General features: G+C 51.3%; 1 protein-coding gene across 15 annotated transcripts in view; it reads right to left on the bottom strand.

The window, feature by feature from the left end:
- Positions 1-27,648, bottom strand: part of NCOR1 (nuclear receptor corepressor 1) — a 1,934,049-nt gene that overhangs the window by 555,771 nt on the left and 1,350,630 nt on the right. For all 15 annotated transcript variants that reach the window (XM_078679968.1, XM_078679976.1, XM_078679969.1 and 12 more), the window contains one exon: positions 20,843-21,096. In XM_078679968.1, the coding sequence (XP_078536094.1) occupies positions 20,843-21,096 (254 nt within the window). The remainder of the gene's footprint in view (positions 1-20,842; positions 21,097-27,648) is intronic.

Genomic DNA, 27,648 nt, shown 5'->3' with positions numbered 1-27,648 from the left:
CTGGGGCCAAGTCAGTTCTTCTCTGCCATCTTCTCTTCTGGGAGTCTTTCCTCGTCCTTCTTCATAGGTTGCAGAAATCTGTCTTCTTGGTTTGGGGCTGCCCCCTTAATACTGTATTTAGAGGGTGTTTTAGGGTTTTCAAGGTCAGGAGCCAATGGGTTACTGACTTTAGGGTGACTACACCCTTGGTATTCTCACCCCACGTGGGGGAGTAGACATAATCTCTATTCCTAATTGGGGAGTGCCTCCCATCTGCATGAGGGCGGACCCTGAAGAGTGGGCTTCACCTCGCACTCCCCACCTGAAGGGGTGGGATTGGCAGAGGTGGGCACACTTTCTGGGCTACTCTAATGTTTCACGCCAGTCTTCCCGCCGAAAAGGAAGGGAGACAGGAAGGGGGCCTGCTCCTGATAGCAGGAGAGGCTTGGGGTCGCGTTACAAAGGCCTTTGAAGCTCCCCTGCCACAGATGGGTCTTCCTGACCTGGGGGAGGTGTGAACAACTCCGTCCAGGAAGGGCTTTGTTTCTGGGCTCAGGGAACGAAGGCTACCACTCCAGGGGTTTAGAAACTTGTCTTATGGTAGCAGGCTAGTGTTTACCAGTCGGGGAACCCACCAGAGGCTGGTCGATTTTCAGGGCGCATCTCTATTATGCCCTCTGAGTACACTGTATAAAAAATCCCACACTGGCATCAGTGTGGTTATGCTGGGAAGTTTGCTACCAAACTTCCTAGAATTCAGTTAAGCCATTGTGGTGCTGTGGAGTTTGTAATGACAAACTCCCAGACCATATACTCGTTTATGGTTTTACTGAGCTTACATTATCAAAGAATGGACTTAGACACTGTAGGGGTACAGTGCTCATGCAACTGATTCGCCACCAGTAGTATAGTACACCCAGCTAGAGGGGTGTCTTACTTATACCATGGGTAGTGGGTTGCAGGTGTCGAGACTTCACTTTTCTCTTCACCAAAACACGCAGCCTGCAATGGCAGTGTGTGGGTGTTAAAGTACAGGACCTCTAAGGGTAACACAATAGTTGCTGCAGCCCTTAGAGGCCTGCCCTGGTCATAGTGCCCTTGGTACCCATTACAAGGGACTTGCATGTAGCCAGAGAGGTGCCTATTGGGGGTACAAAGGTACAGTATTGAGAAAAAACACAGGCCCTGGGAATCTCATTGGCAGGGTCCCAGAGCACGTCAAGTCAAACTGCATCAGAAATCTGGCGGAAAGGGGGGGGTACTCAACAGAAACCCAGCTTCCTATATATAGGCCCTCCAAGCATGAGCTACGAAATGTTTGAATCAGTCCAGCTCTTTTCTGACAGATTTATTCAGAACTAGGTAACAAACATTGGTATTATGTTTACACATAGGTGAAATAGTATTGTATTTTGTTACAAGTGATGTACTGTGAAATTTTTGTGGGCTTTAAGTTCTTGGTAAAGGATTGACATATTTCTTCTTCCCAACTCGCGATAATGATGCGAGCCTTTCCAATATGACAGACACTGTTTCTATACACACAGTGTACACCATTAATCCTACTACTCTATCTAGAACTCTCACCGAGAGCTCCGCATGGCGGTCATGTGACCGGGAACCATTGCTAGATAATGGGGTCCTTGAAACACAATCGGTATCGTCGGAGGACTTGCAGTGGGGGCAGAAGTCCTGGTGCTTCTTGTGGCTAGTAAGTCTGGAGGGCCGAGTTAAGAAAGGGAGTTTGGAAGTGGAGGTAGGGAATGTTATAGAAGTATCCTTCTGAGCACGCTGTGGGTACCTATATCGACTGGTTAATTTTGACCTTTCAATATGGTCTTGGGTCATGGAAAGAATGCGCAAAGTCTTTTGAACGAGCTAGGATCACGAGCGGGGGGACATTAACACCAAAAAATGGCGGCTCACCCATAAATCAGGGAGTTGTGCTTTGTCCGCACCGGTATGTGTTTCTTGGCTCCCACTTGCGATCATAGAACGGAGACCGTGAAAGGACTTGTGGGGGTGTAAACACTGAGCTGGGTGAGTGAAGATGAAGTATAACACCGCCCATCTAAGTGTGTGACCATAAGCTTCTGAGATGTAGGCAAATCAATTACATAGACAAGCCAATCACTATAGGTTTTTGGCTATTTGAAGATTGATATGACATGCATTAGAAAACAGAGATAAGGAGGTTTTTGCTATGGAGTATGGTTGTAAATAAAGATCCTTTTTTCAAAAAATGAGCATATATGTTTTTCCATGCAGTGTGACGTCGAGAGCACAGTCCCACGCAGTCCCGGGTTCAGAAATTCTTTTATGAACTCGTGTGAGTATATATGATATATTATCTGTATACAAGAGAAAATGTGAAAGTTTTGGAAGAAAGCTACATTTCATAAAAATAATGATGCCTTCTACCTAGATGTGTAGGTTGGAGTGTGGCGGTCTCTTAATTATGATGGACAAGTGACCACATTGTTTTAATGGGGTCTTTTAAATTGTGATTCTGGCTGATCTCACCGTTTGGTTTCTATAGGGTGGTGGAAGATGCATGTTTTAAACTTTTGAGAAAGAGGATTTATATAGAGAGAGGGTATTTATGAATAGATTACCCAATGTTCTTTGACATTATTTGTCTCCTATACTTTTTCTCTCTGGTTTCCACTCAGTAGGAATTGGTTCCCTCACAGAAATTCTGGAGAGTACCAAGAGTATGAGACATTACCTCCAGACAAAATAACAAAGGTAATAAACACCCAATTAGGGTATGGATTGAAAAGTGGGGACCAACACCCTGATTAAAGCCAGAGCCACCCATGTGGGGGTTTAATATTGGCAGAAACATGTTGGTAATTGCAGTGGGGCTATAGGGATCGTTACTGTTAGACGGGGACCCTGAGGGTCAGCCGGATGCTGAGGGAGAGATCCCCGAGGGGGACCGTCTCCGGCGATCGTACAGACAAGTTACCTCCCTCCCCACAAATAGGCACCACACCAGGTCGAGTTCAATACTTTATATAAGGTTCGTAAGGCAAGGATATCAGCGATACAGGATAGCTCGGACCCGGGGGTCCTCTCACTTCTAGTCTCTGTAGGGAAAGGGGGTAGCGGGACAGTCTTGGTACCGGGTCGGTACAGGTGGTGGTAAGAGGCAAGCTCACAATCCTGGAGAGTCTGCGAGTTGGGCCGCGGCAGCGCCAGCAGGCCAAGATGATGGTTTCACGAGGCAGAGGGCCGCGGCAGCGCCAGCAGGCCAAGACGATGGTTTCACGAGGCAGAGGGCCGCGGCAGCGCCAGCAGGCCAAGACGATGGTTTCACGAGGCAGAGGGCCGCGGCAGCGCCAGCAGGCCAAGACGATGGTTTCACGAGGCAGAGGGCCGCGGCAGTGCCAGCAGGCCAAGACGATGGTTTCACGAGGCAGAGGGCCGCGGCAGCGCCAGCAGGCCAAGACGATGGTTTCACGAGGCAGAGGGCCGCGGCAGCGCCAGCAGGCCAGTCACGGATGAGTTCTTCTCGGGTCTCTCGACTCCAGGATACAACTGCCTTCCTGGTCTGGCCCTGCCCCAGTTATAGGTCTGGTCCCCTTTGATGTCCGGACCCTCGCGCCTGGGGGCCAGGAGGTCCGGGATGAGGGAGTCCAGACACCCAGCAGGGGGGTGGAGCCAGCGCCCAGGGCGGCCGGGGGTGATCGACACCTGGCGGAGGAGAGCCGTTGACGATTCCTTCTCCCATTGACTCGCCAAGTGGTCACTCGATGTCGGGGCCGGCCGGGCCCAGGGTTAGGGTCGAGTTGAGGCCACGCGGCCTCGTGCTGCAGTGCCCCAAGATGGCGGCTGGGCCGAGGCCGTGGTGTGGATGGTGACCCGGGCCAGCTGGGTCCGGGGCTGGTGTCTTGTGGTGGAGGGATTGCAGTGTACTTCGGGTGGTCGTCGGGGAATCTGGCTGGGGATGCAGGGAGAGCCAGGGTCCAGGTCCCATTGCGGGGAGGGGGGACAGCCCGACCATGCGGCCTGTCCAACATGCGTCCCCCCCAGCTGAAGGCGGGGAGAGTCAGCCATCTTCCTGGGGACTTTCCTCGCTGAGGCGGAAAAAGCGTGACAGGCCGTCGGCGTTGGCGTGGTCCTGGCCCGGACGATGTTCCACCGTGAAGTCCATCCCCTGCAGGGAGATGGACCAGCGCAACAGCTTCGGGTTCTCCCCCCGCATTTGCATCAGCCATTGCAGGGGTCGGTGGTCTGTTTGCCCCCGGAAGTGGGTGCCGAAGAGGTATGGCCGGAGCTTTTTGAGTGCCCAGACTACGGCGAAGGCCTCCCTCTCAATGGTGCTCCAGCGTTGTTCTCGGGGCAGTAGGCGCCTGCTGATGAAGGCCACTGGTTGGTCGACCCCTTCGGTGTTGAGTTGGGAGAGGACGGCCCCCACACCATGATCGGAGGCGTCCGTCTGCACAATGAATTCCCGGCTGTAGTCGGGAGCCTGGAGCACGGGGGCCGTGCACATGGCGGCCTTTAGTTTCTCGAAGGCCGATTGGCAGTCCGGGGTCCAGTTGACGGTTTTGGGGCCCTTCTTGGAGGTGAGCTCGGTGAGGGGCCCCACGATGCTGCCATAGTCCTTCACGAACCGCCGGTAGTATCCGGTGAGCCCCAGGAAGGCCCGGACCTCCGTTTGGGTCGTAGGGGGTTGCCAGGTCTGGATGGCAGCAATCTTGAGTTGGAGAGGGGCCACCAGCCCGCTTCCCACTTGGTGTCCCAGGTAGGTCACGGACCCTTGGCCAACCTGGCACTTGCTGGCCTTGATGGTGAGCCCGGCTTGCTGGAGGGCGTGCAGAACCTCCCGCAGGTGGCGGAGGTGGTCGGTCCACTGGTGGCTGTACACAGCAATGTCGTCCAGGTAGGCGGCGCTGAAGTCTTCCAGGCCCGCCAGTACCTGGTTTACCAGCCGTTGGAACGTTGCCGGGGCGTTTTTCATGCCGAAGGGCATTACTTTAAAGTGGTAGTGCCCGTCCGGGGTAGAGAAGGCGGATCGTTCTTGGGCCCTAGGGGTGAGGCCGATCTGCCAGTAGCCCGCTGTTAGGTCGAAGATGCTCAGGTAGCGGGCGGCCCCCATCCGGTCAATTAGCTCGTCTGCCCGGGGGATGGGATGAGCGTCGGTCCTGGTAACTGCATTCAGCCCCCGATAGTCCACGCAGAACCGGAGCTCAGGGGCGGCCGCCTTGGGAACCAGGACGACTGGGCTCGCCCAGGGGCTGTCTGAGGGTTCGATCACTCCCAGGGTCAGCATTTTGGACACCTCGGTCTGGATGCAGGCGCGCACCCGGTCTGGTACGCGGTACGCCCGGTGTCGAATAGGAGGGCTGTCCCCGGTGTCCACATCGTGAAGGCACCAGGGGGTGACTCCGGGGGTGAGGGAGAACAGGGAGGCGAACCGCCTCAGGAGCGTTTGGCAGTCTTGGCGTTGCTCCGGGGACAGGGCCTCGGAGAGCTGGACCCCTTCCACTGAGCCATCCTGCTCGAGGGCCCTCAGTAAGTCCGGAAGGGGTTCGGAGTCTTCTTCTGTCCCATTATCGGTAGCCATCAGGAGGCTGAGTTCGGATCGCACAAAATGGGGTTTGAGCCTGTTGGCATGGAGGACCCGTAGGGGGTTCCGGGCAGTCTCCATGTCGATTAAATAGGTGACGGGCCCCTTGCGTTCGATCACCTTGAAGGGCCCGGACCATCTGTCTTGGAGTGCACAGGGTTCAACCGGGGACATCACCCAGACCTGTTGTCCCGGTTCGAACTCAATGGAGGACGCGTGCTGATCGTACCACCTCTTCATGTCCTCCTGACTGGCCTCGAGATTGGCTTTGGCGGTGTCTCGGAACCGCCGGGTCTGGTTGCGGAGAGCCAGGAGGTACCTGTAGATGTCCGGGGGAGTTTTCTGGGGAGGCTGCTCCCAACCTTCCTTGACTAGGCTGAGGGGGCCCCGGACGGGGTGCCCGTACAGGAGTTCAAATGGGCTGAAGCCGAGGGATTTCTGCGGGACCTCCCGATAGGCAAACAGGAGGCAGGGAAGTAGCACGTCCCACTGGCGTCGAAGGGGTTCTTCTAGGCCCATAATCATTCCCTTGAGGGTGCGGTTGAACCTCTCGACCAGTCCGTTTCCTTGCGGGTGATAGGGGGTCGTGAATTTGTAGGTGACCCCGCATTGTTGCCAGAGAGACTTCATATATCTGGAGATAAAGTTCGTGCCCCTGTCACTGACGACCTCCCGGGGGAACCCCACCCGGGAGAAGATCCCCATCAGAGCTCGGCCCACCACGGGGGCCGTCACAGTCCGCAGAGGGATGGCCTCGGGATAGCGGGTGGCGTGGTCTACTAGGACCAGGATGAACCGGTGTCCTTGGGCTGTTCGAGGGTCGAGGGGCCCCACAATGTCTATTCCCACTCGTTCAAACGGGGTGGTGACGACAGGAAAGGGTTGTAAAGGTGCTTTGATTTTTCGGCCACTTTTTCCGCTGGCCTGGCAGGTGGGGCAGGCCTTGCAGTGGTTGGTGACATCCTTTCGCATTTGGGGCCAGAAAAAATGAGTCACCAGGCGGTCGTAGGTTTTATCCTGTCCCAGGTGTCCGGCCAGGGGGACATCGTGGGCTAAGTTCAGGAGGAAGTCTCGGAGGCGAAGGGGCACCACCAGCACCCGACTGGCTCCTAGTTCTGCAACTTTCTGCTCGCTGTAGAGCAGGTCTTGGTCCCAGTAGATCCAGTGGGCCCCCGAGGTATCCCCGGTGCTCTGGGCCAGGGCTTGCTGCCGGAGTCCTTCGAGAGAGGGACATGTTTTCTGTTCGGCCCGGAATTGTTCCTGAGTGGGGCCTCCCTCCTGCCGCCATTGTGCCAGGTCAGGGACGTCCCGAAGCTGGTCGGATCCTTCTTCTGTTTGGGTCGAGGGACTGGCTTCGGGGGCGGCCTCCTCTGGGATGAGCGCGGGGGGAGGTTCCGGCCACTCGGGCTCTTCTAGACTGGGGACCGCGCGGGCGGTCATGGACCGGGTCGTGACGCAGACCCATTCGGGGAGGACGAGCATCCCCAGGTGTTCCCTCCGTTCGACAGCTGCCCAGGGAGAGCTTTCGAGGTCGTTTCCTAGGAGGCAATCCACGGGGGCATCATCGCGGACAGTTACCTTTAACATCCCCGTTACTCCTCCCCACTCGAAGGGGACGCAGGCCATGTGGCATAGGCTTTCGGAATTGTCTGCTGAGCGGACAGGGCAAAGAATGTTCGGCAGGATTTGGTCTGGAGTGACGAGGTGGCGTCGGACCGCCGTTACACTGGCCCCGGTGTCGCGGAGGGCTTCCGCCCGGCGGCCATTAATGTTGACCCATTGACTGTACTTCTGCGTGTTGGCGGGAAGGGGGGCCCGCGGGATCATCTCTCTCTCCCCTAAGCAGACCAGTGCCATGGCGGCGGGTGCCCATTCAGAGGGGTCGGTCTCGTACTCTTCTTGGTCTTCCGGGATTAGTTCTTCCCCTAGGGCGGCCGCTGCGACCTGGCGGGGGGTAGTGTTCGGATTCTTTGGGCAGTTGGGATCACTGGCGTAGTGGCCGGGTCGCTGGCATCTGTGGCACATAACGTTGGCCCGGAAACCGGCCCGGATGGCAGGGCTTCCTCGGCCGACCGGGGTCGAGGGGTTGGGGTCTCTCCCCCGACCCTGGCCTCCTCCTCCTCGGGGGCGATGGGGCCCTGGGTACGGTCTGGATGATTCGCTGGGTCCGTTCCGGCCAACTCGGGTGCTTTCCCACCGGTCGGCTTCGGCGGCGAGTTGTCGAGGTTCGGTTAGCTTACTGTCCAAGAGGTGTTGCCGGAGCTCCACGAAGCAGTTGTTCGACAGGTGCTCCCATACGATAAGGTCAAAGAGTTGTTCGTAGGTGGTCACTTTGTTGCCCTTGATCCACCCCTCGAAGGCTCGGCTAAAGAAGTTAACGTACTCCACCCAGGTTGTACCCGGAATCCGTTTGCAGTCGCGGAACCGTTGGCGGTACATCTCAGGTGTGAGCCCGTATCGAGTGAGGAGGGCGGCCTTCATGTGGTCGTAGGATGTCATCAGATGGTCCGGGAGTTGCAGCAGGGCGTCCCGCCCTTCGTTGACAAACCTCCCCCATAATCCGGCTCCCCAGTCGCTTCGGGGAATCCGGTGGGAGGTCATTGCCACCTCATAGGCTTTAAACCACTGCTGTATATCATCGTTCTTGTGGTATTCCCGGATGACATCTTTGGGGATGTGAACCTTGGGCTCGGTAGAGGCAGACAGGGTCGGTCGTTCGGGGAGCCCGAGGTCTTTATTCTGTTTCTGGATCTCCAGTTCTTTGAGATTGCGCTCATGTTCGTACGCTAGTTTCTTTTCCTCTAGCTCTCTCTGTCTTTGCTTCTCGTCTCGCTCCTCTCGGAGCCGTAAGTGTTCCAGAGTTATTTTTTGTTCCGCCAGCTTGAGTTCCCCATCCAAGCGAAGTCGGGCTGGTTCTAACTCGTGGAGTCTGCTTTTTTCTCTTTCTCGGATCTCTTCCAGGGAGAGACCCGCTCTTCTTTCTTCAGTTGGTGCGGGGCTCGTCTCGGTTGTTCGTGTTCGGGGTACGGCCGTACCCGTTTCCGCCCAAGCTTCTAGGGCTCGTTTGAAGTCTTCCTTTGTGCTCAGACCTGTGGTTGGGAGACTAAGTTCTATGCAATATTGCTTCAGTTCTCGGTGGTTGTAGTCTTCCAATTTTTCCATCTGGAATTTCTCCGTTGTTCCGCTCTCTGTTGTCATGGTGGTCGTGTGCCGTGGGTCGAGTGACTTTCTGTACGATTATGCGTAGGTTCGGATCCCGTCGCTGGCCACCAATGTTAGACGGGGACCCTGAGGGTCAGCCGGATGCTGAGGGAGAGATCCCCGAGGGGGACCGTCTCCGGCGATCGTACAGACAAGTTACCTCCCTCCCCACAAATAGGCACCACACCAGGTCGAGTTCAATACTTTATATAAGGTTCGTAAGGCAAGGATATCAGCGATACAGGATAGCTCGGACCCGGGGGTCCTCTCACTTCTAGTCTCTGTAGGGAAAGGGGGTAGCGGGACAGTCTTGGTACCGGGTCGGTACAGGTGGTGGTAAGAGGCAAGCTCACAATCCTCGAGCTGGAGAGTCTGCGAGTTGGGCCGCGGCAGCGCCAGCAGGCCAAGATGATGGTTTCACGAGGCAGAGGGCCGCGGCAGCGCCAGCAGGCCAAGACGATGGTTTCACGAGGCAGAGGGCCGCGGCAGCGCCAGCAGGCCAAGACGATGGTTTCACGAGGCAGAGAGCCGCGGCAGCGCCAGCAGGCCAAGACGATGGTTTCACGAGGCAGAGGGCCGCGGCAGTGCCAGCAGGCCAAGACGATGGTTTCACGAGGCAGAGGGCCGCGGCAGCGCCAGCAGGCCAAGACGATGGTTTCACGAGGCAGAGGGCCGCGGCAGCGCCAGCAGGCCAGTCACGGATGAGTTCTTCTCGGGTCTCTCGACTCCAGGATACAACTGCCTTCCTGGTCTGGCCCTGCCCCAGTTATAGGTCTGGTCCCCTTTGATGTCCGGACCCTCGCGCCTGGGGGCCAGGAGGTCCGGGATGAGGGAGTCCAGACACCCAGCAGGGGGGTGGAGCCAGCGCCCAGGGCGGCCGGGGGTGATCGACACCTGGCGGAGGAGAGCCGTTGACGATTCCTTCTCCCATTGACTCGCCAAGTGGTCACTCTGCCTCCTGGGGGGAGGTTGGTGCCTCGATGTCGGGGCCGGCCGGGCCCAGGGTTAGGGTCGAGTTGAGGCCACGCGGCCTCGTGCTGCAGTGCCCCAAGATGGCGGCTGGGCCGAGGCCGTGGTGTGGATGGTGACCCGGGCCAGCTGGGTCCGGGGCTGGTGTCTTGTGGTGGAGGGATTGCAGTGTACTTCGGGTGGTCGTCGGGGAATCTGGCTGGGGATGCAGGGAGAGCCAGGGTCCAGGTCCCATTGCGGGGAGGGGGGACAGCCCGACCATGCGGCCTGTCCAACAGTTACCCTCCCTTTATACCCAGAACATATATTTTTAACTCTTCCAGGAGTCCAGACAGAATAAAAGTATTTATGTTGTCTCCTAGGTTGTTTTAATATCGTAGTTCTGCACATTTTTGGTCCCGGCATAGAAGGGATGAGACCTCCCTTTTTTTTCCTCTTTGTTGTGTCAAGTTGCTTTACGTATTGTATGTGCACTATCACATTTTTTCTTTCTCTCTCTACCCTCACGACTAATCTTTGTCAAAAAAAGATTGCGCTCCATCCAGTGTGTTGGTCTGCACCTGGATATATGATACGGCCCAATGATGAAGTATGACACTGCAAAGTGTGTGAGGGCAGTATTAAGACATGTGATGTCTTCTCTTGTCTTAGGTTCAAGTAGATATGCTATTTACAGCTCCTTTTTGGATCATTATATGACCAACAATCTCAGTCTGTTGCCTGACACTATACAGATGAGAGCGTATTTTGTAGCACTTCTCCGTTGTGAGAGTTTATATTGACAGTAAGGGAGCCAGGGAAGTTCTAGTCTCTTGTCTCTCCTGGTGTGTTTTACACAGCCTAGGCAGCCTCTCAGACAAGACGTGGATTGTAGGTTAGGTTTTTAGGGGGCATCTCTAAGATGCCCTCTGGTGCATTTTACATTAAATTCCACACTGGCATCAGTGCGGGTTTAATGTGCTGAGAAGTTTGATCTCAAACTTGTCAGTCCCCAGTGTAGCCATTATGGTGCTGTGGAGTTCGTAATGACGACCTCCCAGCACCATATACTCTTAATGGCATCACTGCACTTACAGTGCCCAGAAATGGCCCTGGGTACTATAGGGACACAGGGCTTGTGCACCTCTGCCTACACCACTGGCATAGGGCACCCAGCTAGAGGGGTGACAGAGGTATGCCAGGGCAGTGGGTCTTGTGGGCATGGCACACAGGGATATGTGCCATGTCGACTCTGTTTAGTACTGTTCTTAGACACTCAGCCTGCAAAGGCAGTGTGTGGGTGTCAGGGCACCTAAGGGTTGCACAACAGGTGCTGCAGCCCTTAGGGGTCTCCTCTGGTCACTATGCCCTGGGTACCTAGGGTACCATCTACTAGAGGCTGACAGGTGGCCAGAGAAGCCAATTGGGTTTTAGGTTCGACACAGTTTTAGGGAAGAAACACAGGCCCTGTGCACCTGGTTGGCAGGAGCACAGGGCACACTCAGTCAAAGCCCATCAGCAGTTCAGCAAAAAGTGGGATCTTTCTCACACTTGGCAAATCAGAAATTAATGACTTTATGCTTTCCCATATCTCGAGAAGGTATCTGCACAATAATACAGATGAGTTGGCCTTTTGTAAATATGTAGAGGCCATACCACACATTTTCTTGCCACTGGCATCCATTCGTTTACTCTGTCTGGAGGTGCAGTGTATTCCGCAGCTGAAGAAGGATTTCACCGTAATGTTGTCTTGATAAATTAATCTGATTTCGGATCAGTTTTTAAGAAATCCAGATCTTGTTGTGGAGGCCTGTATTTCTGTAGCTGTACAAAAAGGGGGTGGTGATGGACGGAGCATCTGAACCAATCAAACACTCACACCCAGTCAAAAGATCTGGGTTTGATCCATCACCGTTCTTTAGCCCACTCTGCCACCCCAGTTCAGACATGGCTATATGCAAATCAGTCTGACCCTGTGCCTCATAGGAACAGTCCAGCCCGAACTGCCAAGCCATGCCTTCCCTGGAGCGGAAACAAGCTTCCGAGGACCGGTTTCTGACATTCCAGCTGTCTTCAGCCCGGCTTGCTTGAATCCAGTGGCAAAGTGAGCAAGGGACTCACGTCTGAGCATACCCTGCCACACTTATGGCGGCCAAAGCGGTACAAAAGGGGGTGGTGATGGACGGAGCATCTGAACCAATCAAACACTCACACCCAGTCAAAAGATCTGGGTTTGATCCATCACCGTTCTTTAGCCCACTCTGCCACCCCAGTTCAGACATGGCTATATTCAAATCAGTCTGACCCTGTGCCTCATGGGAACAGTCCAGCCCGAACTGCCAAGCCATGCCTTCCCTGGACCGGAAACAAGCATCCGAGGACCGGTTTCTGGCATTCCAGCCGTCTTCAGCCCGGCTTGCTTGAATCCAGTGGCAAAGTGAGCAAGGGACTCACATCTGAGCATACCCTGCCACACTTATGGCGGCCAAAGCGGTACAAAAGGGGGTGGTGATGGACAGAGCATCTGAACCAATCAAACACTCACACCCAACTGGGGTGGCAAAGTGGGCTAAAGAACGGTGATGGATCAAACCCAGATCTTTTGACTGGGTGTGAGTGTTTGATTGGTTCAGATGCTCCGTCCATCACCACCCCCTTTTGTACGGTATTTCTTTAGCAGCCTAGGTGTTGCAGATTTTGCTGTGGCTGGCATGATCCTTTTTTCTTCAACAATATCTGTTAAACCTGCAAGAAGAGGGAGAAGAGGCCTGGGAGTAGACTAGTGAGAGGAAAATCTTCACATTCTCTTCTTCCTCTCTTGGTCTACTTTCATATTTTCCACCCAGCCATGCAACCAGATGCTCTATGTGTCCTTAAGACTTATTTTAGACATTTTGCTGCAAATGTCACAGTCTTTACTGATGTGTGTAGGTGACAAATACACTACACAAGCCATGTGAGCAGCAGAGTTGTTCTGTCACAGTATGGACATTAGGTGAAGAGAGCATGCTTTCTGACATGACAGAGGAAGTGAAAAATGATCAAGTAGTAAGCTTTTAAAAAGTGTGAAAAGGTTTTGGAATAAGGTTTCACAGGTGAAAAAGCACCTGAGGTGTTTGGAGATTCTGCATAAAAAAGAGCCGGAAAAAGAAACTACACTCTCAGGCAAACTGCTAGGCAGTGTATTGTGGGATTGGGTACCTCTGGAGTCCTTGAAGGTGAATGTCCCTTTTTAAGCTACTCAGTTATAGCCTATCAGGCGGTTTTCTCCTTCTCATGCTGTCTATTGTTTATGGTAATTTTTTCCATGATAAAGTGTTGCATGTTTAAAGGTTTATTGGTCAATATTTCCCAGTTTTCTCTCTGCCAGCATTCACCAAGCAAATAAATCGTTGACAGTCTAAATTGTGACTATATGGAAAATGACTGTCAGTGATGATAACTCCTCAATGTCTTTTCCCTTGATTCTTAATATATATTGAAAAAGGTGTTCCGGGGTCTGCCAAACATGTTAACCAGATTTGACTGAACTTAAAACAATTAAAACAATTTTCAAAATATAGAATCACTATAAACAATTGTGTGACCAGAAAAACCTTTTAACAAACCTTTTCTTCAACAAAAAAAATAAATAAGATAACTGGGGAATTTTGTTGCACAGTCCACACCTCTGATAGTAGGACAATACTGACCGTACTACCACTTTGCCATCAAGCCTTGCAACTGCCAGCTAAGCCAAGTGAATAAGATAAGGATTGACGTTCTTTTAGAAGCACCAGATATAGAACCTCTTCCATTTAAATATGCAGAAAGATCTGGTAGATGGACGTTTGGCACCTTTTAGAATGTCTATGCACTGTTCAAGGAGATTCAAGAGTCTATAGTGGTTGAATAACTGAGCTATACTGCTACACTGAATGCTAACTGAGTTAGACTTTAGTCTCCAAACATGTGAAGTAGATAGACTCTTGAAGGTTGCCTCTAGTGTTGCTGTTCTGATAGACAATGATCAATAAACCACAAATGGCTTGGCCACACTGGGGCTATGAGTATCAATGTGGCCTAGCAGAAATGTCATTTAGATCATGTACAGATGCACACGTTACTGCTTGTGTAACGATGTATCTGTAAGAGACATTAGTTAGTGATAGCTTCCTTTTTTTTCGTCAGCAGTACCCCTGCGCGTCGGTAGGTGGTGTTGTGCGGTTCTGCGTCCGTCGCTGGCGTCGTAAGCGCTGAGATGACGTCACGGAGACTACTTAGGCGCCACCCATGCACGCTGATGCCAGTTCTGTATACGGCTTTCAGCGCCAGGAACGCAGAGCCATGCAAGAAACTAACCCCATGTGCCATGAAACTAGGGGCCTAAAAGGGATGTCCTTAACCCTAGAAATCAGTTCGCAGAATGGGGAGGATGGGAGGGGCAGTAAGGAATCTATCACTAACTAATGTCTCTTCGAGATATATCGTTACACAAGTAGTAACTTGAGCATCTGAAAGAGACACGTTAGTGATAGATTCCTTACCTTAGAATAGATAACCCAGCAATACCAACCCCGGTGGAGGGCATGCGAACAAGATTGCACCAGAAAGTCACAGAGAATAGAACGGCCAAAGAAGCCGTCTCTCCGGACATGATTGTCAAGGCAATAATGCTTGGTAAACGTGTGCAGCGAAGCCCATGTAGCTGCCTGACAAATGCAAGGGAACGCCGCGTCCCAAGGCAGTAGTGGCTGCCGTCGCCTTGGTGGAATGAGCACGGAGCCCCACAGGAGGCGCCTTCTTAGCCAATAAGTAACATGCTTTGATTCACAGAACGACCCAGCGAGAGATGGTCCGTTTGTGCATGGCCCGACCTTTTATGGCACCCACGTAGCCAACAATGAGGTGGTCATCCACCAGGAACTGTTGTGTGAGCTTTAGATAGAACGAGAGCGCACGATTCAGGTCCAGACAGTGTAGCCTCTCTTCTTCTTCTGAAGGATGCTGAGGCAGAGAGAAGGTGGACAAAGTGATGGTCTGCCTGATGTGGAAGGGCGTGACAACCTTTGACAGGAAAGGACGGGTCCTTAAAACCACCTTTTCCGGATGAACAGAAAGGAAAGGAGGTTCGGAAGAAAGAGCCTGGAGCTCACCTACTCTTCTGGCAGAGGTGATGGCTACCGGGAAAGCCGTCTTGAGAGTGAGAAGACGCAAAGGACAGTTATGACGGGGCTCAAAGGGAGCGCACATCAGATACGTCAAAACAAGGTTTAAGTCCCATTGAGGCACTATGGACGGCACGGGAGGAAACTTGTGCTTAGTGACTTTCAGGAAACGGTTAACAACCGGGGACTTAAAAAGAGAAGGGTGATCTGGAAGCCGTAGAAAGGCGGAGATGGCCGAAAGATCACCTTTGATAGTGGCCAGAGCAGAGCCCTGCTGGGCTAAAGAAAGAAGGAACAGAAGAACCTCGGAAAGAGGGGCAGAAAGGGGATCCACAGCTTTCGCTGTGCACCATGCCACAAACTTATTCCACCTGCAAGCGTATACCATCTTATTGGAGGGACGCCTGGCTGCCAGAATGACGTAACAGACTTCGGGAGGAAGATCGAAGGCTGTCAACTGTCACCGCTCAATCTACCCGCATGGAGGTGGAAGCTGGACAGGTTCGGGTGGAGGACCGGCCCCTGCTGCTGCGACAGAAGATCCTCCCGAAGAGGCAGTCGGATCGGGGAATCGATCGCATGCTGAGTAGCTCGGGATACCAGTATCTTCGTGTCCAATCCGGAGCCACAAGGAGGACTTGGGCCCGGTCGCGCCGAATCTTCTTCAGCACTCTGGGCGGAAGTGGTATGGGCGGAAAGGCTTACAACAGACCGCAACTCCACTCGTGACGAAAAGCATCGCCGAGCAAGTGCCGCCTAGGAAATTCCAATGCGCAGAACTGATGACATTGCGCGTTCTCTTCGGTGGCTAATAGATCTAACTAAGGCTATCTCCACTGCTGAAATACTTTGCGCCAAATCAGAGTTCAGACGCCATTCGTGATCCAACAAGCACCGGTGGTTGAGTTTGTCCGCCCTGGCGTTTAGAGAACCTGCCAGGTGTTGAACCACCAAGGTAATGTCTTGATGTTCCAGCCATGTCCAGAGGCATAGAGCCTCCTGGCATAGAGTCCACGACCCCACCATGCCCTGTTTGTTGCAATACCACATGGCGGTGGTGTTGTCCGTTAACACCTGCACTACACTTTCCCGGACAGAGGAAAGGAATGCTTTCAGTGCAAGTCGGATCGCCTGAAGCTCCAAAAGATTAATATGGAGCAGGGACTCGGCCGGACACCAGAGGCCTCTGATCTCCGCCTCTCCCAAGTGGCCGCCTCATCCCAGGAGGGACACATCCATCACCACTGTGTGCTCCGGTTGGGGAAGGGAGAGGGATCTACCATTGACCCAATCGCGATTCGTGAGCCACCACTGCAACTGTCGTGCAGTGCCCTCCGAGATCTGGAGGACATAATCAGACAGGTTGCCCTGATGCTGTGCCCACTGGACCTTCAGGTGCCACTGCAGAGCCAGCATATGCCATCTGGCATGTTGCACCAGTAGGATGCAGGAGGCCATCAGGCCCAGGAGCCGGAGGGTCATCCTGATTGAAACCTGGGATAGAGGCTGAAAAATCGGAATCATAGCCTGAATATCCCAGACTCGATGCTCGGGAGGATAAACCCGAAACCGGAACCGCTCCGATGAAGGGGAGCTTTTGCTAGGGACTCAGGTGCAACTTCGGCACTTTGATGGAGAACCCCAGCAAATGCAGGAGGTCAGCCGTAGTCTGAAGGTGGGTGACAATTGTTTGGGGCGAGCCTTCAACAACCAGTCGTCGACGTAGGGAAAGACTGACACCCCTGACCTGCGCAGGTGAGCTGCGACCACCGCCATCAACTTTCGTGAACACCCGAGGGGTGCTGGTAAGGCTGAAGGGGATCACGGCAAACTGCAAATGGTCCTGGCCTACCGTGAACCGCCGGTAACGCTGATGGGCCGGCAGGACAGGGATGTGAAAATATGCATCCTGCAAGTCCAACGCTACCATCCAGTCTCCAGGGGCGAGGGCAGCCAAGACCTGAGCCAGAGTCAACATCTTGAACTTCTCCTTCCGAAGAAAGCGATTGACGTTCCTGAGGGCCAAGATGGGACCCAAGCCCCCTTTGTCTTTCATGGGGACCAGAAACTAGTGGGAACAACAACCACGTCCTACTTCTGGCTCAGGAACGCACTCAATGGCCCCCTTGGCCAAGAGGGCCATGACTTCCTGTTGTAGAAGCACGAAGTGATCCCCCAACATGCGGTGGAACTGAGGTGGCATGGCAGGGGGGGGTAGACTCGAAGGGAAGGGAGTAACCCCTCCGGACGAGTTGCAGCAACCACTTGTCGGAAGTGACAGAACGCCAGTGGGGAAGGTGATGTCGAATCCTGCCGCCAACTGGCGGGTGCACCCGAAAGCTTGGACTAGGATGGCTTTGAGGCAGATGCTGCGGGAGCGGAGGCGGACTGACCAGCACGCTGGCCCCCCTGTGTCGCCACGGCTGCCTCCACGCCTACCGCCACGCTGAGTTTGGTTCTGCGCAGGCTTCTGACTGAACGAGCAGGCAGGTGCACCCCTTCCATGGCCTCGAAAGGAATTAAAAGTAGACGTGGCGGGCGCATGGTGGAAAGACCCAAGGACTAGGCCGTAGCCCGAGAGTCCTTAAAACGCTCCAGCGCACTGTCGGCTTTATCGCCAAACAGGCGAGTGGCATCAAAGGGCATGTCCATGAGTGAGCTTTGGACATCTGGCAAGAACCTGGTAGATCTCAACGAAGCGACACAGTTGTAGAAATGCCCTGCCTAGTGAGTCCGTGGTGTCAAAACCACACTGAATGGCGAACAGCTTGGGACAGCACAGCGTGGACCTACTCAGGACACTGAGGCAACACCTGTGCAACTGTATCCCACACCGCGTGAGAATAGCGGTCCAAAAGACATGCAGTGTTCACCGACCACAGCCCAAGGCTGGCCGAAGAAAACAACCGCTTGCCGAACTGCTCCAACTTCTTAGAGTCCATATCCGGCGGAACCGTGGGAAAGGCATGCTTGGATGACCAGGCTCTCAGGCGTAGGATGAGTGGTCAGAAAAGCAGGGTCAACCGGCGCAGGGCGTTGACACCTGGTGACGTTCTTATCCACAGGGGTCCCTGTGGCCGTTCACGACCAAGTGCCCAGTAAGACATCAGTGAGGGCGTCATTAAATGGCAGCAGGAGCCCCGACGAAGTGGACGCCGTCTGGAGCACCTCAGTGAGGAGATTCATTTTTGGGGCCCTCATAGGGAGATCAAGGTTGAGAACCTCAGCTGCCCGATGGAGCACCACCCTGTAAGAGGTGCCCTCCTCCATGGTAGGCGGGGGAGAGGCAAACCCTGGGTCAGAGGAGCCATCAAGGCCGCTGGCCAAACGCGTCCGCCCAATCCTGCTCAGAGTCACACTGACGAGCAAGAGGGTCTTTGGACTCCTCCCATTCGTCCTCCACCTCCGCCGTATGTGGTACACACCGAGGCGGCAGGGCAGGGACTGGGGAAGGAAAAAACTGCGCCGGGAACGGCGCCGGACGGGGCAGAACCGGCGCTTTGTCCCAATGCGGATATCAGTTAGGGACAAAAGTGTCCTAGAACTGGGGTTGGGGCAGAACACACCGCATCCACAGCGGCGCCGAAGCCGAGGGTGGCACCAGGGCCGGAAGTGAGGGAACTTGTGGCGCCGTGGGTGGAGCCAGCGGCGCAGGATCCTGTGGCGCCGGGGCCAGAGCCAGCGGCGCAGGATCCTGTGGCGCCGGGGCCAAAGCCAGCGGCAGCACCGGCAGGATCCTGACAGGGGACCGCTGGCCCAAAGGCGCACCGGCGGGAACCCGAGGCCTAAACAGGCAGTCAATGGTAGCAAGAAATTCTTGCACCTGTGCGGGGAAAACCGACGGACCCGTATAAGGTGGGTAGGCCGCGGGACTCCCGGGCTCCAAAGAAGCCGCAGGGGCAGAACCCCTGTCCCCCTCGTCCGCATCTGGGGACCGACGGGAGGACGTCGGAGAGCGATATTGCTTCTTAGACTTCTTTTTGTGTTGTCTCTTACCCGAATACGAGGGTGAAGACTTGGAGCTGAGGAGCGATGGTGGTGGCTCCGTGAGCATTCTCTGGAGCGGCCCCTGGACCGAGAACGGCGCTGGGACGAGTGGACCTCAAGCAGCTTCGGGGGGCCGCTTCCGGCACCGCTTCCTCAAGGCCTTCGGGCCATGGACAGTCCATACAGGACCGAAAGTCGTGGTCGCACTCCAGGCAGTAGAGACAGACATCGTGGGGGTCCGCCACCGACATATTGCGACAGCTGGCCCGACAAGACTTAAAACCAGGCATCCCTACGTGCACCAAAGTAGACTGACTAGAGACAAAAAGTCTCTAAAGAATAGTCAAAAAGTGAGTAGGGTACGTGCTCTAACCAGATCTGCACTTACTGGTGCCGAAAAAGAAAGAACTGACGTCAGCGCGCATGGGTGGGGCCTAAGTAGTCTCCGTGACGTCATCTCAGCGCTTACGACGCCAGCAACGGACGCGTAGCCGCACAACACCACCTACCGACGCGCAGGGGTACTGCTGACTATAAAACTTTCTGGATCCAGTCTGACGCCTGGGGATATTCTAAGGTAAGGAATCTATCACTAACGTGTCTCTTTCAGATGAATAATGATGTTATCAGGGTTATCAGTGGAAACAGGTATAGAAATTTCACTTAACAGTCTATCAAATGGGGATTCTCCTTCTTTCCTAGTGTGCGAGTCCCTTCTGGGAAAGCCTGAGCAATTGTTATATTCAACATTTGTTCATAGTTCTACTTGAGGCCTACTCAGGAAATCTGCTTCTGCATTCTCTCCTGGCATGTGACCCAATGTAATCTACAGTGAAAACCATAAGCCACAGGCTTCGAGAAATAGTAGCCTGGATTGGTGCTAAGTGGCTGTTTAAGGGGCACACTACTATCTTACTGTCAGCATGGACAAGTGTGTCTTGAAAGATGCGTTTCAAAACTTGAAAACCAGGTGTACTGCTCTAAGTTCCAGAAGACTGATGTCAAACGATATATCCTTCTGAGACCAAATGCCCTGAACTTGCAGATAGTACAGGTGAACACCCCATTCAATAAGAAAATAGTCTGTGTCTATCATGTGAGTTGGAATGTATTGGTGGGAAAAAATGCCCTTTAAAAGGCTGCTCTATATTGGCACCCACATGGCCATGGTTGGATTGATACTTAAAAGAGCATCAAGGCATACTCTCATTTCCAAGAGAATTGACAGCACTTTCTAGTTGAGACTGTGCTGAAAAGGTGTCATGACGAGCATTTGGAACCAGAAAAATGCATGACACCATGGTCCACAGAAGGGGTGATAGATGATACCCTCCAATGTAAGTGATCCTATCTCTTCCTGAAACACCCTCAGAGAAAGACCAGGCAATCATAACAAGTAACACTGAAGGCGTGCCTTCTCCCTGCTCCTCAGATTTACAAGAAAGCAGCTCCTTGTGCCATCAGTCTTCCTGATTGCTACACAGCCTGTTTTTTTTGGTGCCCTTGATAAGCTTTTTCTGGAAACGTGTACACAGCTTACCTACCTACATTGACCTATTTTCGCATTAATTGTCATTAACAAATAGTTGGTAAACTGGCTTTTGTCAATTTTTATCAAAGTAGAGACCATTTTAAATAAGAATTCCTTTTTTTTCAAAGAAAAGATAAATGAAATTCGGCCAATACAGTCTTTCCAATAGGCTGCAACAATTTGAATTAAAAACTGCCTTTCTGAATAAAAGTGGCAAATGTAAACTCTTTAAATAGTGCTCTTGCAAAGGGGCACGTAAGCTTATGATACGCATTGGAGAATCACTGAAAGGAGTACACAAGTTACTTGTTTATGTCTGCTGTGATATGAAATGGCAAGTGTTAACGATTTGGAATTAAATTAAATCAAAGAGTTACCAGGAACCATCCAATGGCTGTATGGTTAACATGGATGAGAAATCGTAGGCAGCTCACTGGTGTGAAGAGAAATCAAGATCTTAAGGAAAGTTACCTGGGATATTGAACCTTCTATAACTGGCCTTGACTGGACTATTTCTGGAGTTTTGCGACTGTCTTGCCCAAGCAAGTCTTGCCGTGGGATCTCATGGATGGAGCGTCCCATTTCTTTAATAGTAGTGACACCATCATATGGTTTTCCTTTAGTAATGGCACCATCAAAAGTTCGTATTGGAGGGGACTCGCGTTTAATTTGTTTAGGGTATTTCAGGCCTTCTTCATAGCTCTCAGATGTTGCCCTGGGGGTACCTAAAAAAGGAGTTAAATTCGGAGATGAGCAATTGTAAGTAATTATTCACCAAACAAAAACATATTAAACAATAATTAATTGAAATACTCTTCATCACTGGTTGGGGACACACATACTAAATTGCACACACACTTTTTTATGCCATTCCAGTGAAAATAAATGTGGCTCAATACCTCATGTTACTTAAAGCAACTGTAGTATTAATAGCACATTCAAACATTCATTACTACAGTGCAAAGGTAAACTTTGAATGTATTACTACAGATTAGAAAAACTGGTATGAGAAAAATACTTTACTGTCTCACAAATTACAATTACTTTACTCATGTCAACAACACTAATACTCGAGCCCTTTCCAATGAGATTTTACCTTGCAGCACTAACTGACCCCTTCCACCTTGGCTTTGGTGAAATGTATTTTGTTAAAACAAATACACATAATAATGCCATGGTTTAAGCCATATATGCATATGTGTAAAGTATGATATGCCATTACCATTGTTGAAGAAGAGAAAGACGTTTGGCCTCTGGGGAGTCCTGGCCCCTCCCCACACAAAATAATAGTAATAAATAATATATTACACTGTTCATCAGCATAGATACTATACATCTTTTAAATGGTTAAGTTCTTTTCGTGTACGAAATATGGTGCTATAAAAACCCACATTTCACAGATAACCGTTAAATAAAGCAGCTATTTTACAGTTCTGAGTGAAATATGGATTTTTTCATCATAACGACCATGCCCAATTCACTATACACAGTGCTGTGTGTGCGCGTGTGTGGGGGTGAGGGGGGACAATAGCATTACGCGGGACCAAATCATATCTCCAGGTCAGTTAAATTAGATTGCAAAGAATACAAACTGTACATTCTCTGACCGTGTTATTTTCAGCCATTTCAGGTAGGAAAAACACTTATATACCTGCAAATAAATCTATTATGTGGTAAAAACTGCAGTGCTCAAACAATCAAATCAAATCAATTACATACGCTAGGGGTGTGAAACAGTTATCCTGTAACGATCTTTTTGTAGCACATTGTGGTATAGGTTCATATGCTCTCCATACCCCTGCCATCTAATGCTGGGCCTGAACGTTTGAAACATGTTTTTCTTTGAATAATTTTGTGTCACAAGACCTTCTGTGAGTCATGCTGTGTCCCAGAATGCATCAGCACAACGGCTCCACCTGAGATTGTATTCCCGCTAAAGGGAGAGTAGTACAAGTGGAACGTTTTGACTCAAGAGTGTGTGCTGATGATATGACATGCACTCAGTTAAAAGTATGGCAAACATGATCATCACTAGCTTCTGGTGTGGAGGGAGGTCACGTGAATCTACAGCAGTATGCAATAAATGTGGCTCAATAAGGATAATGTTATTTACCCAGTAAGCATCTGTTCAAAGCATATAGAGCTGTAGATTCACATGCTTTGCATACTGCTGCCATCTAGTTTGGGTCCGGATGTTTGCAAGTTGTTTTTCTTCTATGAAGTCTTTCCTAGTCACGAGGCAAGGTGACTCCTCCTTTTGGTGATAGTGCGCATGGTCATCGACTCCATTGTTGGACTGTTTTCCCACAAAAGGGCGACAATGGAGTAAGTAAGAGTAGTATAGATATGTCCATGCGTATGAATGTATAATTATTAACTGCAACTACGGGTAACCGGGGAGGCGGGTGGGCGCATGCTTAAAGGATAAGTAACATTACCTGTTCAAGGCATTTGTGCTGAAGTTACACATGCTTTGCATAGACTACAAAGCAGTATTCTACCAAAGCAGTGGCTGCCGTGTAGATGTTGGAGGAGTTTGAAACAGTGTTTTAAGTACTGCTTGGCTTACATTAGCTTGTCGATGTGCTAATACATCTACACAATAGTGTTTGGTAAATGTGTGTGGTGTAGTTACATGCCTTAGGAATGTTATAGGAATGCTACAGGAATGCTACTAGAGGAATGTTACCGGAAAAGGTCACAGAAGCCCTTACTTTGCAAGTAGAATGCGCGTTAGGTGGTATGGCTAAAGTCCTTTTAGCTTTAGCACAGCATGTTTGAATGCATTTAACAATCCATCTTGCAATGCCAGATTTAGAAATGGGATTGCCTTTGTGAGGTAGAGCAAATGCAACAAATAGTTTTGTTTTGCGAAAACGTTTGGAGCAAATGCAACTAATAGTTGTTTTGTTTTGCGAAAGTGTTTTGTCCTATCTATGTAGTTCAGTAAGGACTTTTTAACGCCTAGTGTGTGAGGAGCGCGTTCTGTTACAGAATCAGGTTGAGGAAAAAACACCGGTAACTCAACTGATTGGTTTATATGACAAGCAGAAACTACTTTGGGAAGGAATTTAGAGTTGGTACGGAGAACTACCCTGTCTATGTGTAGCCAAAAGAAGGATTATTGCAATGTTAATGCCTGTAGCTCACCAATTCTCCTAAAGAACAAGTTACTTACCTTCGGTAACAATGTCTCTGGTAGAGACATAGTCTAGCCACAGATTTCTTAACGTAGAATATCCCCAGGCATCAGACTGGATCCGGAAAATCTTGCGCAGCAGCACCTCTGCGCGCTGGGGGCGGCGCCGTACGGCTCCGCCCTGACGTCGTCCATGGACGACACATCAGCGGAGCCATATATGCCCCGCCCTGGCGCGGTGACATCAGTTTTCGTCTGAAGACTTTTCTGCGTCAGAACGCGAAGCCACCACCAAAAACGGTGAAAATATGGGAACAGTGTGCAGAAAAAGAAAAAACAAGGTATGGTGAAAAAAATCACCATAGAAGGACAGTGCCAGTCACCGTATATTGTAAACTGAGGGAGGGAAAAGAACAGAGCACCACTCTGGGAGGGACCCCCGCAATTGTTAAGTCTAAAACCTCCCCCGGAAGCAGAATAAGTTGCAGAGCAAAGGAAGCATTCAAACCCTTGGCACGTGGGAACCTGTGCCATCAGAGGCACGAGACTTAGTATTGAGCCATAGCTCCACGGTGAACCATCACAGCAACCAGCAGAAAGGCTGCAACCACAATACATGACGGTGAAGAACAACCAGTCCAGAACCCAGGAGGAAGGACAAACTACCATAAGGCATGTCACTGTAAGGAAGTGGCTCTGTATATAATAGACCAAAGTGAGGTTCAGTGTGCACAGAGTCCCAAGTCCCCAGAGGTTTGGCAAACGCTAAAGTTAGATATAACCTTACTCTTCAAAGTGGTAGCTTGTTCTAGCAGTAAGGCAGTATCAGAGAACAGTGTAAAGCATTTGTTGTACACAGTCAGCAAATGGTCTCACACACTCAAGAACTGAACTCTGGGCCAACTGTTTTGTATCAAAAGATATAGTGGTTTTATTTTTAGAACCAACAAGGTATCAAAATATACTTTCTCTGGATGAGTTACTTTAGTTATTGGCCAGGGGTTTTGTAGGAAGAGGAGGGAGTTTCTGACGAGTAGCCTCTTGTGTTGCCTCTGTACGATGAGCGACAAAAAGAACGTCTTGGCGCTTGCTGCTGCAAGGCTCCCATCGATTTTGCAGTGTCGGTGTCTTTTTTCATTTTTTCCAAAGACACGTCAACATTTAGGCCAAATAAATGTGTTTAATCAAATGGCTGATTAAGTATAGAGTTTTGCACCTCAGTTTAAAACCTGAAATGCGTAGCCAGGCATGTCTGCGTAGTAAGGTGCTGGTATTGATTGCCCTTGAGGCAGTATCTGCAGCGTCTAGGGCACAATGGATGGAAGTATTAGTGATATTTTTACCTTCCTGTATAAGTTCATTAGCCCTGTTTTTATATTTGTCTTGTAGGTGCTGCATTAGTTGTCCAGGTTGTCCAGAATGCGGCAGCTAGACTCCTGTTTAATATCCCTAGGAGGTCTAGCGTCCGCCTTCATCTGCGCAGTCTACATTGGCTGCCGGTGGCACAGCGGATTCTATTTAAATCGCTGGTTCTCTCCTTTAGAGCGACACACGAGCAAGGGCCACTGTACTTAAGAAAACGTTTTTCTATGTATGTTCCCAATTGCTGCCTGAGATTAGCTAACCAGTGTAGGATGGTCGTACCCCGATTTAAGCGTGCAAGGCTGGGGGGCCAGTCTATCTCTGTTACAGCAGCCAGGGCCTGGAATGCACTCCCCCTTCACCTCCGGGCTATTCAGGACATCTTCCTCTTCAAAAAAGCTTTAAAAACTCACCTTTTTCATTCTAACAATTAATCAAGACTGTCTCACTCTGCCTCTGCTCATCTTACGACACCACACGCGCCAGGATACTCGTGAGTAATAGAGCGCGCTATAAAACATTCTATAAACATAAATATTAGGGACTCTAGTTCGTCGTAATGTGCCCTGTCATATCTTGCCAGCAAGGCTTGAGTGTTGGCAATGCGCCAGATGTTAGCTGCTTGTACCGCAGTTCTCTTGCCAGATGCGTCAAGGAGTTTAGATTCATTGTCTGGTGGTGAGGCTTCACCTGTTTGGGAATTAGCACGTTTACGTGCATTGTATACCACCAAAGAATCTAATCGTGCCGGGCCTTTAATATAAGCTGGGTCTGCAGGGGCAGCTTTATATTTTTTCTCAATGCGGGGATTGAGGACCCTAGCTCTAATGGGGTCTTTAAAGACCTCTGTTGCGTGCTTGATGATGCCCTTAAGCATTGGCAAGATGGCCGTAGACCTTTGTGTTGTGTCAAAAGTGTCTAATAGGAAGTCTTCCTCGACTACATCAGTATGTAAGTCCACCCCATGGTATTGTGCAGCTCTCTGGACTAGCAGGTTAAAACTTATGGTGGGGAAGGTCTGGAAGGATCGACATCATCCTGTGGGACATAAGGCACATCAGGGGTGTTGTAATCATCCCATGGATTAGGTGACTGAGGGAGATTATTAGTGTTTGGTGGGTAATGTGCACCCCCACCTTCATAATCAGAGTCTGTGTGTACATCATCGTCTGGGTTAGGAGATGGTGTAGGTGAGTGCTGTGGTGGAGGAGGTGTATGAGTAGGAACAGCATGGGGAGGAAGAGGAGAAGGGACCCTTAATGGAGAGGTTGCAATGTCTCTCTTCTTTGCAGGGGGAGGAGGTGCTGGTGCCTCAAGTGGTCTCTTCTTGGAGCTGAGAGTCAATTGTCCAGTTTAAAATCTTTAACAAGAGTTTTTTGTTGTGGATCCGGTGTAAATAGCTCTTGTGAACTTGATGAATCCTTTGGCGTCTAAATTTTCGGCTCCGTAGCTTTTTTAGGCATCGAGTCGGCAGTTGGCTTATGAGTGTGCCTTTTCGAAGTGTCTTTAATGGGAACCTTTTTTTTTTTTTTGAAAACAGATTTTATTGATTGCATAAGGAACACATATTACGCAACGCTCTGATATCCAGAGACAATCCCAGTATCAATGTAGCAGGTACAAATGCATTCAGTTCTTTTAATGAAGCAAACATATATGCAATAATATGAAACTGAAGCCCCCCACCCCTCCAAACCCCCCCAACCCTTCCCACGCACCGCTGCCTGCTCTGCCTGTGTCATGCTTGTCTATCGAAACTCCTGCCATGTGCACCAATGTGTCTGTAATACAGTTCTGACTGTCGACCGGTCAGGGAGGGTGGACAGCATCGTCCTCAGGTGGCGAGTCCAGTTCCAGACCCCGATAGTCCGCCCACCTCTTCCAAATTTTGAAGTGTTTTCGAGGGCAGCCCCTAGCCACGTAGATGGGCTGCTCCAGCCCCATACAAAAGTCCATCCCATTTTTCCAGGCTATGAGCGACGGGGCCTGGGGCGTCTTCCATGAGCGGGCAATGTCTCGTTTGGCCAGTGTCAGTCCCAGCAATAATAAATGACGTTTGTATATATTGCCCCCTACCCCAGCCATGACATGTAGGAGAGCCAACTTAGGATCCCTCTGAAGCACCCATGCCAACACCTCATCCAGGCATCGGAACACCCCATTCCAGAACCGCTGAAGCACCCTGCAGTCCCATACCGTATGCAACAGTGTTCCCACCTCTGACCCGCATCTAAGGCAATCCGGGGACGCAATTAGGCCCGCCCTCCATAAGCGTTGTCTGGTATAGTATGTGCGATGGAGGTATCTAAATTGGACATGTCGCAGGCGCGTGGAGATTGCTGCTCCCCTGGGATCCTCCAGAGCCTCCACCCAATCCTCCTCATCCATTCCCCCAATATCCTTCTCCCATGTGGCCTTGAGTCGCTGCAGGTCTGTGGAGCAGTGTCGTACAATGGTTTGGTAGATGGGGGACAGTTTCTTATCGGGCAGCACCCCCATGAAAACTTTAGCCTCCAGTGGGCTGAACTCAGGCAGACTCTCCAACTCCACAGTATATGGCGTAAGGGCATGGCGAAACTGGAGATACTTATAGAATAGGGTGCGTGGCATCTCAAATTCCTCCCGTAGAATATCAAAGGACTTGAGTATACTACCGGACATAACGTCCCCAAGGGTAGAGATGCCTATCGCATCACAGCCCCGGAAGCCCGTCAATGTGGCCAGCTGGGGGCAACCTGCCATTGCGCCACAGTGGGGTTTCTTGGGTAAGGACATT

This window comes from Lissotriton helveticus, chromosome 3_1 (genome assembly GCF_964261635.1).
Source record: "Lissotriton helveticus chromosome 3_1, aLisHel1.1, whole genome shotgun sequence".
NCBI lineage: Eukaryota > Metazoa > Chordata > Amphibia > Caudata > Salamandridae > Lissotriton > Lissotriton helveticus.
Note: the sequence above shows the minus strand (reverse complement) of the source record. Positions and strands in the feature narration are given on the sequence as shown.